This window comes from Salmo salar, chromosome 03 (assembly GCF_965601325.2).
Source record: "Salmo salar chromosome 03, fSalSal1, whole genome shotgun sequence".
NCBI classification, from domain to species: domain Eukaryota; kingdom Metazoa; phylum Chordata; class Actinopteri; order Salmoniformes; family Salmonidae; genus Salmo; species Salmo salar.
Genome location: NC_138293.1, coordinates 19,199,970 through 19,220,166, shown reverse-complemented (window position 1 = coordinate 19,220,166; position 20,197 = coordinate 19,199,970). Strand labels below are relative to the sequence as shown.

The 20,197-nt window shown below is 41.7% G+C and overlaps 1 protein-coding gene across 10 annotated transcripts in view; it reads right to left on the bottom strand.

Annotated features, from left to right (window-relative positions):
• Window positions 1-6,788: 6,788 nt before the first annotated feature.
• LOC106599166 (aspartyl/asparaginyl beta-hydroxylase) overlaps window positions 6,789-20,197 on the bottom strand; it is a 28,425-nt gene continuing 15,016 nt past the window's right edge. For 5 of the 10 annotated variants that reach the window (XM_082973326.1, XM_082973329.1, XM_082973327.1 and 2 more), the window contains 8 exons: window positions 16,430-16,507; window positions 15,276-15,347; window positions 14,946-15,077; window positions 14,386-14,892; window positions 13,908-13,997; window positions 12,030-12,071; window positions 11,796-11,840; window positions 6,789-9,305 (listed from right to left, as the gene is read on the bottom strand). In XM_082973326.1, the coding sequence (XP_082829452.1) occupies window positions 9,298-9,305; window positions 11,796-11,840; window positions 12,030-12,071; window positions 13,908-13,997; window positions 14,386-14,892; window positions 14,946-15,077; window positions 15,276-15,347; window positions 16,430-16,507 (974 nt within the window). In that variant the 3' untranslated portion in view covers window positions 6,789-9,297. Of the gene's footprint in view, window positions 9,306-11,795; window positions 11,841-12,029; window positions 12,072-13,907; window positions 13,998-14,385; window positions 14,893-14,945; window positions 15,078-15,275; window positions 15,348-16,429; window positions 16,508-17,010; window positions 17,957-18,527; window positions 18,570-19,057; window positions 19,109-19,344; window positions 19,384-20,197 lie in introns of those variants that run through there. The other 5 variants (XM_082973331.1, XM_082973330.1, XM_082973333.1 and 2 more) reach the window with 3 other exon arrangements.

The following is a 20,197-nucleotide window of genomic DNA, read 5'->3' as shown; positions in this document are numbered from 1 at the left end:
AGGGCCTCAACATGGAAGTCACACATACGCCCAGGCCGTGAGTGTGCAATCAGGCCCAACCCCAACTCTTACACTAGCCCAAGCCAATGGCATGTGCCAGATGCTCAGCAGGCTCTACTCACACTTACTGGCCTGAGGCCAAACCACACGACCAACAACATTGAACACTTTATGGAACACAAAGCCTTCACTATCTCATCCTGGAATATCCAAGGCCTGAGGTCATCTGACTTTGGTCTAAAGAGCAGGAACCAGGACTTCATCAAAGAAATGGGAAATACAGACATTGTCATTCTACAAGAAACGTGGTATAGAGGAGACGGACCCACTGGTTGCCCTCTAGGTTACAGAGAGCTGATAGTCCCATCCACCAAACTACCAGGTGTGAAACAGGGAAGGGACTCAGGGGGTATGCTAATTTGGTATAGAGCAGACCTAACTCACTCCATTAAATTAATCAAAACAGGAACATTTGACATTTGGCTAGAAATTGAAAAGGAAATGATCTTAACAGAGAAAATGTCCTCCTGTGTGCTACCTATATCCCCCCACTAGAATCCACATACCTTAATGAAGACAGCTTCTCCATCCTGGAAGGGGAAATCCATAATTTCCAGGCCCAGGGACATGTACTAGTCTGTGGCGACCTAAATGCCAGAACTGGACAAGAACCTGACACCCTCAGCACACAGGTGGACAAACACCTGTCTGGAGGTGACAACATTCCCTCCCCCATATGCCCACCTAGGCACAACTATGACAACATAACCAGCTGCTCTGTCACACGCTGGGTATGTACGTAGTCGATGGTAGGCTTCGAGGGGACTCCTATGGTAGGTACACCTATAGCTCATCTCTTGGCAGTAGTACTGTAGACTACTTTATCACTGACCTCAACCCAGAGCATTCACAGTCAGCCCACTGACACCCCTATCAGAACACAGCAAAATCACAGTCTACTTGAACAGAGCAATACTCAATCATGAGGCATCAAAGCCAAAGGAACTGAATAATATTAAGAAATGCTATAGGTGGAAGGAATGTAGCGTGGAAAACTACCAAAAAACTATTAGGCAACAACAAATTCAAACCCTTTTAGACAACTTCCTGGACAAAACGTTCCACTGTAATAGTGAAGGTGTAAACTTGGTAGTAGAAAATCTTAACAGCATATTTGACCTCTCAACTTCCCTATCAAATCTAAAAATGTCAAACAGAAAACCGAAGAAAGTGAACAACAATGACAAATGGTTTGATGATGAATGCAAAAACCTAAGAAAGAAATTGAGAAACCTGTCCAACCAAAAACATAAAGACCCAGAAAACCTGAGTCTACGCCTTCACTATGGTGAATCACTAAAACAATACAGAAATACACAATGGAAAAAGAAGGAACAGCACGTCAGAAATCAGCTCAATGTAATTGAAGAATCCATAGACTCTAACCACTTCTGGGAAAATTGGAAGACAATAAATAAACAACAACACGAAGAATTATCTATCCAAAATGGAAATGTATGGGTAAACCACTTCTCCAATCTTTTTGGCTCTATAACAAAGAACAAACAGAAAAATGTATACATGATCAAATACAAATCTTCGAATCAACTATTAAAAACTACCAGAACCCACTGGATTCTGCAATTACCTTGAATGAACTACAGGACAAAATAAAAACCCTCCAACCCAAAAAGGCCTGTGGTGTTGAAGGTATCCTCAATGAAATGATCAAATATACAGACAACTAATTCCAATTGGCTATACTAAAACTCTTTAACATCATCCTTAACTCTGGCATCTTCCTCAATATTTGGAACCAATGACTGATCACCCCAATCCACAAAAGTGGAGACAAATTTGACCCCAATAACTATCGTGGGATATGCGTCAACAGCAACCTTGGGAAAATCCTCTGCATTATCATTAACAGCAGACATTTCCTTAGTGAAAACAATGTACTGAGGAAATGTGAAATTGGCTTTTTACCAAATTATTGTACGACAGACCACGTATTCACCCTGCACACCCTAATTGACAAACAAACCAAAACAAAGGCAAAGACTTTTGTTGATTTCAAAAAAGCCTTTGACTCAATTTGGCATGAGGGTCTGCTATACAAATTGATAGAAAGTGGTGTTGGGGGAAAAACATATGACATTATGAAATCCATGTACACAAACAACAAGTGTGCGGTTAAAATAGGCAAAAAACACACCCACTTCTTCCCACAGGGCCGTGGAGTGAGACAGGGATGCAGCTTAAGCCCCACCCTCTTCAACATATATATCAACGAATTGTCGAGGGTACTAGAACAGGCTGCAGCTCCCGGTCTCACCCTACTAAAATCTGAAGTCAAACTGTTTGCTGATGATCTAGTACTTCTGTCCCCAACCAAGGAGGTCCTACAGCAGCACCTAGATCTTCTGCACAGATTCTGTCAGACCTGGGCCCTGACAGTAGATCTCAGTAAGACCAAAATAATGGTGTTCCAAAAAAGGTCCAGTCGCCAGCACCACAAATACAAATTCCATCTAGACACCGTTGCCCTAGAGCACACAAAAAACTGTACATACCTTGGCCTAAACATCAGCGTCACAGGTAACTTCCACAAAGCTGTGAACGATCTGAGAGACAAGGCAAGAAGGGCATTCTATGCCATCAAAAGGAACATAAAATTCGACATTCCAATTAGGATCTGGCTAAAAATACTTGAATCAGTTATAGAACCCATTGCCCTTTATGGTCGTGAGGTCTGGGGTCCGCTCACCAACCAAGAATTCACAAAATGGGAAAAACACCAAATTGAGACTCTGCATGTAGAATTCTGCAAAAATATCCTCCGTGTACAATGTAAAACACCAAATAATGCATTCAGAGCAGAATTAGGCCAATACCCGCTAATGATCAAAACCCAGAAAAGAGCTGTTAAATTTTACAACCACCTAAAAGGAAGAGATTCCCAAACCTTCCACAACAAAGCTATCACCTACAGAGAGATGAACCTGGAGAAGAGTCCTTTAAGCAAGCTGGTCCTGGGGCTTTTTTCACAGCACAAACAGACCCTACAGAGCCCCAGGACAGCAACACAATTAGACCCAACCAAATCATGAGAAAACAAAAAGATAATTACTTGAGACATTGGAAAGAATTAACAAAAAAACAGAGCAAACTAGAATGCTATGTGGCCCTAAACAGAGAGTACAGAGTGGCAGAATACCTGACCACTGTGACTGACCCAAAATTAAGGAAAGCTTTGACTATGTACAGACTCAGTGAGCATAGCCTTGCTATTGAGAAAGGCCACCGTATGGCAGATAAACTCCCATATCTACTAGGTTAAAATCCCACAGTGTGCCATTGTAAATACAACCCATATTTATGTGTATTTATTTTCCCTTTGTACTTTAACCATTTACATATCGCTACAACACTGTATATATACATAATATGACATTTGTAATGTTTTTATTATATTGGAACTTCTGTGAGTGTAATGTTTACTGTTCCATTTTATTCTTTATTTCCCTTTTGTATATTATCTACTTCACTTGCTTTGGCAATGTTAACATATGTTTCCCATGGCAATAAAGCCCCTTGAATTGAATTGGGAGAGGGAGGACAGAGACATAGAGAGACATAGAGAGAGAGAGAGAGAGAGAGAGAGAGAGAGAGAGAGAGAGAGAGAGAGAGAAAGAGAGGGGAGGGAGGGAGGGAGGGAGGGAGGGAGGGAGGGAGGGAGGGAGGGAGGGAGGGAGGGAGGGAGGACAGAGAGGGAGAATGAGAGAGAGGGAGAATGAGAGAGAGAGAGTGAGAGAGAGAGAAATAGAGAGAGATAGGGACAGAGGACTGAGAGAGAGAGAGGACAGAGAGAGAGGAGAGAGAGAGAGGGAGGACAGAGAGAGGGAGGAGAGAGAGGGAGAGGGAGGAAGGACAGAGAGAGAGGGAGAGAGAGAGAGGGAGGGAGGACAGAGAGGGAGAGGGAGGGAGGGAGGACAGAGAGAGAGGGAGGACAGAGGGAGACAGAGAGACAGAAAGAGAGAGACAGAGAGTGGGAGAGAGAAGTATGAAAAAGTGTGTCCTATCTCCTGCTGCTCTCCTTTTCACCATGCTGACTAATGACCTATCCCCTCCCCCGAGCCTCATCAACCCCTCCTCCTCCTCTCTCCATCTCCTCCCCCCTCCTCACGCCATCCATCCCCTTCCCTAACCACCCAGGACTCCGAGGGAGGAGGAGGAGGAGGGGTGGGGTTGTGACGTCCATGATAGGTCTATAGATTAACCACATCGCTGTATAACACAAAGAGCCCCTCTGGCCGAGCCCCCTTCCAACAAAACAACTCTCCCCCTCTCTCACCCCCTACCTCTCCTCCCTCCCCCTCTGCCAGTGAGCCTGTGCGTAATGAGGGGGTGGAGCTGTGATATCACGGGGACAGAATGCTACTGGACAGGCTGTTTGGAACCCATCGCCGCTCCACTACTTTGAAGACATGTTGCTCTCCTCTTTTTCTTCTCCTTTTCTCCTCCTCCCCTCTCATGCTATAGGCCTATTGCCCTCCTTTCATCTCCAGTTAAAATGGACTCTTTCCCTCTATCGTTTCATCAGACTTATTGCTGTCCACTCCTCTCCTTTCCTCATAAAGACTTGTTGCCGTCCTTTCCTCTCCTTTCCTCATAAAGACTTGTTGCGCTCTTAATTCTCCAGAGATTATTTTCTCCTTATCTTTTCTCCTTTTTCATTTAAAAGACACATGGATCCATTTTATCTACTCCAAAGTACTCTATTATTGTCTTAGTGAGAGGGGATACATTATCAGTCCCAAATCAACTGCTAACCCCTTCCCCTGGACACATGGATCTGAAAGGACGGCTATAACGTGGTTATAGCTCCACCTAGCTTTCCTGTGGACTCAGTGAAGAGGTTTTCCACCACATTGTTTCCACCTATTCAATCCTTTGAGATAGGTGTATACCCTCATGAAAAAAGTACTACCTAATTACTATAGAAAAACTATTTGTGCAGTGGTGACTTTGTAGAGTTTTGTAAGAATTGTGTACTTTATACTACTCAAGATACACAAGTAGAGTTTTGTAGTATTCAGTAGGAAAACAGTCGTGTTTCCAGTAGTAATTAGGTAAAGACTTTTACTACTTGATGTTTGTAGTAAATAAGTAGTCAAAACACTACAGCTTCACTACACAGGCTTTTCAATAGTAATCAGGTAGTTTTTACTATTTGTTTGTATAGTGAAAAACTACAGCCAGACTACATCTGCTTATCAGTAGCGATCTTTAGAGTTTTGCAGCTTGTAGCCTCTGTTTTCAATTCAAATCAATTTAAGGGCTTTATTGGCATGGGAAACATATGTTTACATTGCCAAAGAAAGTGAAATAGATAGTAAACAAAAGTCAAATAAACCATATTCTTTTTTTACTGTAAACATTACCATAAAGGCCACAAAAGTTCCAAAAGAATAAAAATATTTCAAATGTCGTGTGTTTGTGTTATCATGCTAGCTAATAAGTACAGTGCATTCGGAAAGTATTCAGACCCCTTCCCTTTTTCCACATTTTGTTGCGTTTCAGCATTATTCTAAAATTGATTAAAAAAATAAATAGTCCATCTACACACAATAAACACAATAAACCTTCCAGAACAATAACCATCTCTGCAGCACTCTACCATAAAGGCCTGATTGGTGGAGTGGCCAGACGGAAGCCACTCCTCAGTAAAAGGCCTACTTGGAGTTTGCCAAAAGGCACCTAATAGTTCTCAGAACACAAGAAACAAGATTCTCTGGTCTGATGAAACCAAGATTGAACTCTTTGGCCTGAATGCCAAGTGTCAACTCTGGAGGAAACATGGCAACATCCCTACGGTGAAGCATGGTGGTGGCAACATCATGCTCTGGGAATGTTTTTCAGAGGCAGGGAATGAGAAACTCGTCAGGATTGAGGGAAAGATGAACGGCGCAAAGTACAGAGATCCTTGATGAAAATCTGCTCCAGAGCACTAAGGACCTCAGACTGGGGCGAAGGTTCACCGTCCAACAACCCCAAGCACACAGCCAAGACAACGTAGGAGTGCCTTTGCGACAAGTCTCTGAATGTCCTTGAGTGGCCCACCCAGAGCCCGGACTTGAACCCGATCAAACATCTCTGGAGACCCGAAAATAGCTGTGCAGTAACGCTCCCCATCCAACCTGACAGAACTTGAGAGGATCTGCAGAGAATGGGAGAAACTCCAAATACAGGTGTGCCAAGCTTGTAGCGTCATACCCAAGAAGACTCGAGGCTGTAATCGCTGCCAAAGGTGCTTCAACAAAGTACTGAGTAAAGCGTCTGAATACTTATGTAAATATGATATTTCCATTTTTTTATTCATGTGCAAACATTTCTAAAAACCTGTGTTTGCTTTGTCATTATGGGGTATTGTGTAGATTGGACATTTATTTAAAAATCTATTTTAGAACAAGGCTGTAACATAACAAATTGTGGAAAAAGTCAAGGGGTCTGAATACTTTCTGAATGCAGTGTAAGTACTGTAGGTCTACGTCAATTAGCATAAGCATGCCTGAAAAATAAGATTATGTAACAATTCAATTATTCAAAATGAACTTGCTCAAAGTGAAGCAATAAGGAGCAATAAAAATCACACAATACCCTTTAATACTTCCCTATAATCCATGTTAGGCTACTTTAGAATAAAACAGTAGGCCTGCCTGAACTTTTGGATTGAGAATCTCCAGGTGCACCTGTGAACGGATGGACTAGAATAAATTACACCATGGTGTTGTCCCAAACTTTTATTGCAGCCCCTCAACAGAACATTTACAGAAACTGTGAGTCATCCAACCCTGCATACAGGATGCATTTTCACAATCATTTAAAAACTTTTTAGCCTATACAGCAGGATACTATGTAAACCTCTAACATGTTTTTCTGTTTGTGTGTGAACCTCTGTTCATATGTGAACTGCAATTTGAGATTGTACTGATGTTTTCTGTTATTGCTAGTTGTGCAATGGCTTTCCCTTGGAGTTAATGAAGTCTGTCCTGAGCAGCTGTGCCCCACCTTTCACGTATGGCTTTGAAAAAAGTTGAACACTTTCTTTAAAATTCAGAAGAAAAACAGTTTTGATCCTAGAAAGTGTATTTTTATTTAAAAATCTTGAACAGATATCTATCTTGTAAAGTTTTGTATAATGTAAAATTAACACCACGTTAAAAATTCACATCAACTTCAAAAGTGTTAGGGAATAGAAAAATACCCATTAGTGTTATAGAAAAAAAGACAAAATATGTCCTAAGAACTATATTGCAACCACTTGATTTGTTTTATATGTCAAAACAAACCGTTTCCCCCCCAGAAAAGATGAGCATTGCAGCATTTCCTACAGTCATTAAATCAGCATCATATCGTCTGGCACACCCCTTATTACCACAATGCACAGAAAACTGCTACAATGGAAAGATTAAAAAAAAAACACACCAATTTGAATTCACAGAAACATTACGGAGGAGTTTGAACACGTAACTCCTTCAAAATATTAAACATGATCGTAACCCTCCAACCTCAAGTCCAGATCACCAGCTAGCATCGTCCTTGTAGTAAAAACAACAATGACAACATTCATGACAATAACGTCAATAGTAAATGCTAGCCAAATTCGAGTTGGGTGTCGTTAGGACATTAGAGTTAACAGGTTACACGGTCACGTTCCATTCTAGATGTACTACAGCATTTCTCTTTGAACAGTTGGTTTTAGGTGCTGCACTGAAACACATGCAGAGGGACAACAACAAGATGTGTTCCTGGTGTCTGCTAAAATCTTACACAATCCCAGACATTCATAAATCTTTGTTCCAAATTAAGCACTTACCCTGGGCTACAGCCAGTTAATATACAAGTGAAAGTGGACCTGTAGATTTTGAGAGAAATGGAACAAAAGTTTATGAACATTGTTGACGCAGACTTTTTTGTTTTGTGTTTAAGTGTATTGAATTATGAATTTTGATGAATCAGATTCCTGTTGGACCAGGTGTGTGTGGGTGTGTGGCAGACCTATTGGGAGGACCTGGGACACACACGGCACAGCAGTCAGGAGGGCCTGTTTTACCAGGAGACTGGGTGGGGTTGTGTCAGACCATTACCCCCGAGCAGCTACATCCACACTGAGCTAAACCTAAGGGTTACGACCATATACGTGGAGACCCTGGCCTTCCCTCATCTCCCGCTATTTTTTTTGTATCCGTTTTCCCCAGACCAAAATAGCATACGCCAACATATCTCCCATTTGGAGAGTTTACTTCCAACCCAAATACTGTCCAAAAGAGACCGAAAAAAAGTTTAAATAAAATAAAACTCGCATTGCTGGAAAATAAATGTGTTCCCATAGATCCTAAGAAATACAAAAAGATGTTCACTGTTGTGGCTCGAGGTCTGAGTGAGTCAAAAACACTTTCAGTACTTAAGAAATATCAGACAGTGAGAGGTACTAGGAGTTGGAACAAACAAAATGAAATGAGGAAGAGTCTCAAACACATCTTAATGAGAACTACGGCTAATAGGGATTGTTTTTCAAAGCGATATGTCTACAGACACACAGTCGCATGCACACACAAAACATCTACACACATTCTCAGTCATACACACTAAAGCTCACACACACTCGCCCAACACGTCACCTGACTTGTCCGAGTTTACCTTCCACGTGTAGTAGACTCACTACATACTGGTAATACAAAACTTAGAGTGAAATTGCCACGAAAGATCAGTGCAGCTTTGCATAATACCTTCACGTTTAACAAAAAAAAAATACATAAAAAATGTTAAAGTTCTGACCCACGATTCAACAGGGTGAAATCACACTGCTGAACACGGTTCAGACATGAAGATCTTTGACTAGCAAAGCAACACGTGCCTCTGCTTGTTATACACAGGAAAGGAAAAACAACGTACAACTCACATGATCTACCTACATCCGGAAGAGAAATTCATGAATACTTTCCATTATAGGAAATGGGAATTCTTTAAACTAAAAATCATGGAAACAAAGTAGAACAAAAAAGAAAACAAAAAGGCAAGATAGAAAAACAACATACTAATCAAACAAGTAATGGAACAGTGAGATTTTACACTAATGGAAGAAAAACTCAATTCTGAGTGTGTGAGTGAGAAAACGGAGACAGTGGCGAAAGTCGTGGCAACGCTACTCTTTCTCTGGAGTTGGGGAAGCACGGCTGCACATGCTCAGTGGGCTGGTCCTCGCTCCGTCTTACTGCGCTGAGACCGCAGGCTCTACGTTTCTATGGAATGAAGATAGTGAGGTCAGTAAGTGACAGTGACGGAGTACAACAGCAGAATTCAAATCAAAGTTATCATTCAATTTAGTTAATATTTCAATTACAATCTTGTAGAGAAAACATTTAGACAACATAATGTACTAATACAATGTATATGATTACTACATCATTACTACAAAATCACAGCACAATCAAATTGATAAAAACAGGATTGATGCCCTCCATTTCAGTTCTACTCACATCATAAGTAATCTAGCAATAATTTGTTTAATAGGATCAAAAAATCCTCTTAAACAATATGAAAATATGTCAAATGAGTGGAATTGCCCGAGCCATTTTATAAATGGTGTTTCATAAACTAGCCTCAAGGGGGAGCTACAGCCTACACTACAAATAGCTGCACTGGCCTCCATTACACACCACAAGGAAGAGTTAAGGGAAAAGTCTAAATGGGATCCTTGGGACATCCCAACTGATGTAACCCTATTGAAGTTGAAATTTACGAGTTAAGTTTAAGTAAGGGTTAAGGTAAGGATCACGGCTAGCACTAGCTGAGAGTTAGGTTTTGTTCAAAGGACTTATCTTGATAGGATTAATCCACTAACCAATAATTACAGTCATCGTTGCTGACAAAGTCCATATTAAGCTTCAACACAACACAATAAAACCATAACGCCAAACAGTGTGACCAATGGTTCTTCTCTTTGGCAGAATGTGCCATAAGGCCTACACATTTTAGACAACACTACCTATTGATCAAGCGTTTCCTACCTGGCATGGGCTTCAAAGTCAGGAATATCTTATCGTACAACATACACAGACAGGCTATTTTTTGTCTGCTGTGGAAACAAGACCAAAGGTCAGACTCACTGGAAAAGCTGGGTTTCTAGTGACACGTTTTGTTAGATAGCATGACACCATACTGTATGATACTGTACTGCTGATTAACCTGTCAAGGTATAGGGGGCAGTATTTTCGATTTCGGATGAAAAGCGTGCCCAGAGTAAACGGCCTAATACTCGGGCCCAGAGTCAAATATTTGCATATTATTAGTAGATTTGGATAGAAAACACTCTGAAGTTTCTAAAACTGCTTGAATGATGTCTGTGAGTATGACAGAACTCATATGGCAGGCAAAAACCTGAGAAAAATCCAACCAGGAAGTGGGAGATCTGAGAATTGTAGTTCTTCTTTTGAATCCCTATAGAAACTACAGTGTCTGTGGGGTCACGTTGCACTTCCTAAGGCTTCCATTGGCTGTCAACAGCTTTCAGAACGTTTTTTTCATCATTCTCCGGTTACCGGGCAGAGAATAGTAGCTCAGTCAATAAGGGGACTGCCTGAGGACAAAGGGCTTGGTGATGCTCGATCACGCCAGCACGCCCCTCCTTCTTTTTCTCCTGGAATGAATACGCTATTGTCCGGTTGGAATATTATCGCATTTTTACGTTAAAAATACCCTAAAGATTGATTGTAAACAACGTTTGACATGTTTCTATGAACGGTAATGGAACTATTTGACTTTTCGTCTCTGGTACTGCGTTATGCTTTTGGATAGTGATCTGAACGCACGAACAAAACGGAGGTATTTGGACATAAATATGGAGTATTTCGAACAAAAATAACATTTCTTGTGGAAGTAGGAGACCTCGGAGTGCATTCTGACGAAGATCAGCAATGGTAAGAGAATATTTATAATAATAATTCAGAGTTTTGTTGATGCCAGAACTTGGCGGGTAGCTATATAGCTTGCTTCGATGGCTGAGCTATGTACTCAGAATATTGAACAATGTGCTTTTTGAAATCTGACAAAGCGGTTGCGTCAAGGAGTAGTGTATCTATAATTCTTTCAATAACTGTTGTAAATTTTATCAACGTTTATGATGAGTATTTTTGTAAATTGATGTGCACATTCACCGGGAGTTTTGGTGGGAATACATTTCCTGAACATCACGCGCCAATGTAAAATGCTGTTTTTGGATATAAATATGAACTTTATCGAGCAAAACATACATGTATTGTGTAACATGAAGTCCTATGAGTGCCATCTGATGAAGATCATCAAAGGTTAGTGAATATTTTAGCTGTACTTTTGGTTTTTGTGATGCATGTCCTTGCTTGGAAAATGGCTGTGTGGATTTTCTTGTGAAGTTTATGTCCTAACATAATCTAATTTTATGCTTTCGCCGTAAAGCATTTTTGAAATCGGACAATGAGGTTAGATTAACGAGAGTCTTATCTTTAAAATGGTGTAAAATAGATGATTGTTTGAGAAAATGAAATGATGAGATTTTTGCTGTTTTGTAATTTGCGCCATGCTATTTCACTGGCTGTTGAATAGTGTGGGACGGTCACGTCCCACCTAGCCCAGAGAAGTTAATATCCAAAGGGAAAACTATCTATTAAACAATGATTATGTACTCAGTACAGTAGGCCTACATCCAGCTGGAAAATGTAGATTCTGTGAAATGTTGATTCTTAATTAAAGTTTACCTGTTGGTGCATCTTCAATCTGTTCTTCTACCTCGGTATGCTCTTCTGTAGAAACAAAACAAACCACAGTTGGAACTAAAAAAACCCAGCTTCAACAGTCTTGAGTACACTACAGAGCAGTACTACTGGCCATGGTTTCAGAGAACAGGATCAACGGCCACTATGAAAGAATACAACATATAGAGAAGTGCTGTCCCTAGTTAGAACATTGGACTGAGTTATCTTAGCACCAACCTGTGAACTCTTCAAATGGCTCATCAAATTCATCTATCTCCTCTGCAACAGAGAAGCAACAGTTGCAGTTAGTTGGGGAGAGACAGAGACAGAAAGAGAGAGACATACAGACACACAGAGACACAGAGAGAAAGAAAGCACTGAAGAAAGAATAAAAGTAAATTACTTTCACGGTTGCAACATCTGGAGGTACAATTGAAGTGGGAAGTTTACAAACACTTAGGTTGGAGTCATTAAAACTTGTTTTTCAACCACTCCACAAATTTCTTGTTAACAAACTATAGTTTTGGCAAGTCGGTTAGGACATCTACTTTGTGCATGACACAAGTAATTTTTCCAACAATTGTTTACAGACAGATTATTTCACTTATAATTCACTGTATCACAATTCCAGTGGGTAAGAAGTTTACATACACTAAGTTGACTGTGCCTTTAAACAGCTTGGAAAATTCCAGATAATGATGTCATGGCTTTAGAAGCTTCTGATGGGCTGATCGACTTCATTTGAGTCAATTGGAGGTGTACCTGTGGATGTATTTCAAGGCATACCTTCAAACTCAGTGCCTTTTTGCTTGACATCATGGGAAAATCAAAAATAAATCAGCCAATACTTCAGAAAAACAATTGTAGACCTCCACAAGTCTGGTTCATCCTTGGGAGCAAAATCCAAACGCCTGAAGGTACGTTCATCTGTACAAACAATAGTACGCAAGTATAAACACCATGGGACCATGCAGCCGTCATACCGCTCAGGAAGGAGACACGTTCTATCTCCTAGTGATGAACGTACTTTGGTGTGAAAAGTGCAAATCAATCCCAGAACAACAGCAAAGGACCTTGTGAATATGCTGGAGGAAACAGGTACAAAATTATCTATATCCACAGTAAAACGAGTCCTATATCGACATCACCTGAAAGGCCGCACAGCAAGGAAGAAGCCACTGCTCCAAAAGCGCCATAAAAAAGCCAGACTACGGTTTGCAACTGCACATGGGGACAAAGACCGTACTTTTTGGAGAAATGTCCTCTTGTCTGATGAAACAAAAATAGAACAGTTTGGCCATAATGACCATCGTTCTGTTTGGAGGAAAAAGGGGGATGCTTGCAAGCCGAAGAACACCATCCCAACCGTGAAGCACGGGGGTGGCAGCATCATGTTGTGGGTGTGCTTTGCTGCAGGAGGGACTGGTGCACTTCACAAAATGGATGGCATCACGAAGATGGAAAATTATATGGACATATTGAAGCAACATCTCAAGACATCAGTCAGGAAGTTAAAGCTTGGTCGCAAATGGGTCGTCCAAATGGACAATGACCCCAAGCATACTTCCAAAGTTGTTGCAAAATGGCTTAAGGACAACAAAGTCAAGGTATTAGAGTGGCCATCACAATGCCCTGACCTCAATCCTATTGAAAATTTGTGGGCAGAACTGAAAAAGTGTGTACGAGCAAGGAGGCCTACAAACCTGACTCAGTTACACCAGCTCTGTCAGGAGGAATGGGCCAAAATTCACCCAACTTATTGGGGGAAGTTTGTGGAAGGCTACCCAAAATGTTTGACCCAAGTTAAACAATTGAAAGGCAATACTACCAAATACTAATTGTGTGTATGTAAACTTCTGACCCACTGGGAGTGTGATGAAAGAAATAAAAGCTGGAATAAATCATTCTCTCTACTATTATTCTGACATTTCACATTCTTAAAATAAAGTGGTGATCCTAACTGACCTAAGACAGGGAATTTTTACTAGGATTAAATGTCAGGAATTGTGAAAAACTGAGTTTAAATGTATTTGGCTAAGGTGTATGTAAACTTCCGACTTCAACTGTATATACTTGCATGTGCACATACGTAGTCACACACACACACACACACACCTGGAAGCTCTTCCTGAAGAGCTTCCTCCTCTTGAGTTTCTTCTGATTCAGCTTCTGCTTCCTGTTCAGACTCTTCTTCTTCTACCTCTTCTTTGGAGCAAAGCAACAATGGATATAAGAACACACCATTATTTTCCAAAACACTGATTGAATCTATTATTTTCCAAAAGGTGACATAAGCAATGCAAAATGGACAGGAGACAGTGAGTGCCCTATTCACTACCCCAAGATGAGTTGTGAGAAGGGCCTGTGCATGATCTCTCTACATACATGTAGCTATTCTCAGCAGATAATGTGTCAGTGTCATACACTTCAGCAATGCAGCACCTGGCGTTCAACAGTGCTCGTTCTGAAAGCAGTGTGAAGAAAAATGACTCGTCAGCACTTGAAAGGATTTTTGGTTCAATACTTTTTAGACCCAGATTAAGCCTACCTGGAATAAAAGCCTATTGTTCTGTTCTGGATTCTTTTTCCTTACCCTCTGCTGCTGGCTCCTTCTCCACAGCTTCCTCCTCAACTGGTGCAGCCTCTTCTTCTGCGGGGGTGGCCTCTTCCTCAACAGCCTGTTCCATGGCAGCGACTTCCCCATCAACTGGGACATCTTCCTCCTCAACGGGTGCATCCTCTTCCTCCTCAGGTGTGGCCTCTTCATCAACCACCTCCTCAACAGGTGCATCCTCTTCATCCTCAGGTGCAGCTTCCTCCTTGACTGGGGCGGCTTCCTCTACAACTTCTTCCTCAACAGGGGCAGCCCCCCCCTCGAAGGTCTCTTCTACAGTAGCAACTACCTCCTCCATAGGGGCAGCCTCTTCTTCAACTGGTACGGCCTCCTCAACATCTTCCTCCTCCTCCTCCACATCCTCTGGCTCATCCTCCAGTACTTCGGGCTCTTCCTCGATTTGAGGCTCATCCTCCTCGAAGGGATCAGAATCCTCCTCGAAGGGATCAGAATGCTCCTCGAAGGGATCAGAATGCTCCTCGAAGGACGGCCCCGAGGACAGAATGCTCCTCGAAGGGAGAAGAATGCTCCTCAGAAGGGAGAAGAATGCTCCTCGAAGGGAGAAGAATGCTCCTCGAAGGGAGAAGAATCATCCTCCAGAACTTCGGGCTCTTCCTCAAAGATTTCAGGCTCATCTACCTCAGGCTCTTCCTCCTCAACAACCTCAGGCTCTGTAGGGAAAAGACAGCGTTAAGCAATTTAGCTGATAACGTGGATTTCCTGACAAAGCCAACTAAAGCAAGTTTGAACATGACACTAAGTTATACGAGTCTATGATATTGGTTGACATTTTTCATTTTAAACTTGACAATTTCAAGCCACAATCCATTCAAACATCTTAGAAAATGTTGTCAAGCTCACACACACACCTGGTGGGAAAGCAGTAGCTTCCTCTGCTTTGACGGCCTCGATCACTTCTTCAACAATGTGTTCTGGTGTGGCTGAAGCAAGGGGCAGAGGGGAACCGTTAAGACCATCCACCTGTTCCTTAACTTGAACTAAGGCATTACCTGGCATACTTCATAGTATTCCTCTAGCACAGAACATTTCAAATGTCTTCCTTGAGACACATTTAAGAAACTGCTAAGTTTGTGTGTCAATAAAGAATAAGAAAGAAAAAAAGTGTATGCTCCTTTATTAAAAGCTAAAATAAATCATGGACCTGTAGACCTACAGTACAGAAACGGCTGACTAAAACCATGGTAGGTATAGCTCTGGTACATTAGTTTGTATTGTCACAACAGGTGGAGGTGTCTAATCGACAGTAGGTGGAAGCATGTCGTGTACACAACAGTGCCAGGTATTTGGCAAAAACAGATTATCAGAGCCAATGGGTAAATGGTAGATGAGGCTTATGTCCCCTCAACCAATGACAGCCCCTCTGGGGAAATAGACTGGACAGGTGGCAGACATATGGAATAAATAGAGTCCACATGTTTGTACAGTGATTTTACTGGTTAACTCTCAACATAGACAGCTATAGCAGCACCATGTGGGTGTCTGGTGGTGGACACAGTTCTACTGAGGCTGAAGGTTTCATAAAAACTATCCCTTAAGAGCGAGTCAGCCTTAAGAGCGCTTGTGAGATTGTAGTTCTACTTCTGTCTAATCCAGCCCGCAGTTCAAATTCAATAAAAATAGTGAGGAATAACTTGCATGTTTAGGCAATTAGGATACTGCATAAACGTCTGACAAGGGCAAGTAATATAATTGTAATATGAGGAAATTAGGTAGTAGGCTATGTTTGAGTATGGTCACATTCTTAACATACAGAAGGTATGGAACAGTGTGGTAGAGTGTCTGCTAAATGATTCAAATGTAAATGTGTTTGTGGTATCTGTATGGTGTTCAAGGGATTTGCCCACCACCGATGCGACCGGTGTATTCTCCTTTGGGTGGGTTTCATTGAGAGAGAGCATACAGGCACACATAAGCTACCTCTTATGAGCTTTACCATCTACTACAGTTAAATGCTGCTGTGTGTGTGTGCACGTGTGTGTGTGCAGATCCGCAGGAGTTGTACCTTCTTCCACAGGTGCTGCAGGAGCCTCCTCTGGTGCTCCCTCTCTGCCAATGACGACAGTAGCCTTCTCTTTCAGCCCTGGGGGTTTTACATGTGATGCAGGGGGATGAGGATGACATGGCAACAACTCATGTTCAGGAGAAGTGCCTTTACGAAGGCCACAACTCCGTATGATGTATACTGTATTTGGCTAGGTGGCTTAGTAATATTCATGTATATGGCTAGTAATAATATAGTAACATTAGGATTGAGATCTAGGTCTTATGTATCAACTTTTAGAAAAAGAACATCATTCAAAAGAACAACAATAAAAAGATAACATTTAAAGGCTGATTTGGGTTGACTTTTGCACTTCAACACTGAATTTGTATTGTGTTCCAATATGCTGTGAAAAAGTGAGGTCTATAGTGCTAAGAGAGAGATCGGGATAGGAGAACAAAAGAAGAGTGTTCCAGTAGAAATGGGAGAAAGTTCCCTTTTCGGCACAATGCATGACCTTGTGTATACATGTGATGCCCACTTGTGTAACACCAAAGCATCTTATTGAACCGTGAGACAAGTGCACTTGAAGACAGGAAACCTTCAAGTATCCAGCAACTTTATTAACACAGAACACACACAGCTGATCCTTTCAAATCTATCATTTGTCCCTTGATGAAATCACGAGTTCCAGTTCCACTAAATGCAAAATAAATGATTGCGTCCTTGTCCAATTCTACTAATGTATTCTCTAGTGACTCTAAATAAAGTCATCTTTCTGATGTAAGATTTTAGCACCTTGTGGTCCTCGTGGCACCGTTCATTCAACAGTTCATACTTCTATAGAGGACAGCATTGTGATTCTCACAAGCAGGGAGTGGCTAAAACAATATGCACTATACATTGAGGGAATGGGCACCCTGCAAACTAGGGGGTTTCCTACTCCCTTTCGCAGAGGTTTGTAACTGGAGTGAAACCTCTCACAGGAGGGGTTTCTCATGAATCTTAACATCCTGTGTCACTGTCACCGGGGGGGGGGGGGGGTTGAATGATCTGAATGATCACCGACATCAGTGCAGGTGTGAAGAGTCTCGCATCATTTCCTCACCCCCTTATCAGACACCTTGAGCTTTTTAGCAGAAGTTTTGGGGGCCTCTTTACTTTTGGCCTCTGCCTTCTGACCCACTGCCTCTGCCTCTTTCCCTGAATTCTTCTCTGGCTTCTTCTCCTTCTTAGCTTTCTTGCCCTTCTCTTCCTCCTGCTCTTTGTCTCTCCTAATCTTCTCCAAGGCCTTCTCAAACTCCTCCTTCTCTATCTTCTCCTCCTCCTCCTTCATCCTAGCTGCCACTGCCACCTTGGCCTTCTTTGCTGACTCATCCCTCGTCAGCCCCAGGACCTTCTCTTCCTCCTCCCTGGCCAGGATGTTCCTCACCTCGGCCAGCGCCATCTTGGCAATCTTTTTGGCCTCCACTCGCTCATGGATGATGGCTAGCTGCTGTTTCAGGGCCTCCCTCAGCTTCCAGCCCACATCTTTGGTCAGAGGGTGTTCTGGGATACGAGAATACCGTTTAGCTGTTTTGACATTTTTTTTCGCCGCCAGGCTGCTAGGATCACACTGCAAGCATTTTTCGGACTGCACTCCAAGCATTTAGTAGGTTGCAAAGCACCCTGGGTATTTGGATTTGCTGACTGGGAGTGTTAGGATAACAGCAAGTGGCATCTTTCTGCACTTTAGAAAGGTGTCGCTAGAATTGACCCTGTCAGAATGTAAGGTATATAGGGGTGTGGTCTGACACCTCTTAGTACACGGATGGGATTCAGTTAGTCCAACAGTTATATGAATATAACACCTAGCACACCACTGACAAGATGAATTTCCATTATTTCAAACCAAATACCCTATTACTACAAAAGCGGTAGTCAAATAGAGCATGCGGCTAAAAACCAATTCAAGCGTTTATGCCAAGAAGAATAACCATAATTTTTCATCAATTCAAACTTCATTCTACTAGTAAATACACATTCTAAAGACCACAATGTGGTTATTAGAACTAAAGCAAGACCTTTTTAGCTCAAAGTCTACTGTATACTGGAACACACAAGGTTCCTCATGCAATACCTTTCTGGGCTTCTCTCTTGGCAGCATGTCTTGGCTTTTCATCTGAGGTTTAGGAAAACAACAAGTTAAATACGGTTATAGTCTCAGACGGGTGTCTGCTTGGTACTCAACCACCAATAGGAACAGCCGAATCGAAAAGCCTACCAATAGTAGGGGAGAGCAACTGTTACAACAGAACAAAACCAAGCTCAACCAATAACAGATAGAGGGAAGTATGCTCAGCTTTCACTGACACCATTGGCAAGCTTATACACAGGCAAATATTTATTATCCAGCGGGGCTAAGCTTTTCTTTCACAATCTAATAGTAAAGCCTTTGACATCCAGCTTTTGGAGTATTAAGAGTCATTTGTACCATAGCAGCTGGGGTGTAGTCACAATTTAGGGGCAAATTCAGTATCAATTAAAAAACAAAATGAGCCAGACCTCAATCATAGAGTCTGAGTTATAGGCAAAACACGGAAAAGCTGACAAAATTCTACAACTAGGCAACCTACAAAGCAATCTGGACATTGATCCACGACAAAGTACCTTCTGTCGCCTTATTTTTCTTGAACTTTGTTTTTGGAGATTCTGTTTCAACTAAGTCGATAGGGAAAAGAAAAAACAATGACTACTGTAAGAAATCATCACTAAGTTAGTCATGTTAAGTTTTCAACATTTTAGCAGGATATACAGGTTCTCTAACTAGCAGACCAGCTTTCCATGAATGTGATGCCATGCATTCACACATCTAAAAAGTAGACATTTGGCTGCGTCGGCTACTCAGAGCTTCTTGACGTTTTACTCTCAGCAGAGATAATTGGTGGGCGGGGTACCTCTGTGTCTCGCTCTTTTCCGATCGTGTCGAGGTTCATCTGATATTTTTCAAAAGGAACATGGCATTAGTAGCTAACAATCAGGTGACCATTAAAAAAAATGATCTGAATATTTGACAACTCAAAACATGCCCATGCTACACCTCATAGACAACACATGCTAACACACTCATAGTGCTTACCCATATGTCCTATTCTGATGGTTTCATTACATTACTTGTAGGAGTATGTACAACTCAGAAATGACAACCATGTGAGTGTAACATGTCTGTATAAGGGATTTTACACCTAACCAATACATTTGAGGATCATTGACCCTTCTGTCAATGGTGCCAAAGACCAAATAAAACAATAGATGGTAGTCCACCATTAACCTCACCAGTTTAACCTGTTATGTAGCTATACTGTCGTTGTTCAGTCATTGGACTTGAGCACCAAGTCAAGTCTAAATTATTGAAGCCAGTATGAAGTCTGAATGGGCTCCACCCAAAAGCTTGTTCAGCAGGTTTCTTGCATCTTTAACAGTGCTATTCCTTGTACCTTTTGTGCCAGACATTTGTGTTTGCTCATACTTACTAGAAGCCTGTGTTTGTTTACAAAAAAAACGTTCAATGTTGTCATAGATTACACATTTCTTTTACCATGCAATTACAAATGACTGGAACTTCACTCTCCAGCGGTTGAGTTCCACCTATAGGCTACAATGTTTAGCATTTAAAGACTAAGCTAGCTGGGTGAGTCTCTTTAGGGTGCGAGTGTGAGTCAGCACTGATCTGTTTCAGAGATCTGGGGTTGAGGTTATGACGTTGGGGTTGACATGAGGATAATGCCATATCTTCTGTGTCTCAAATCA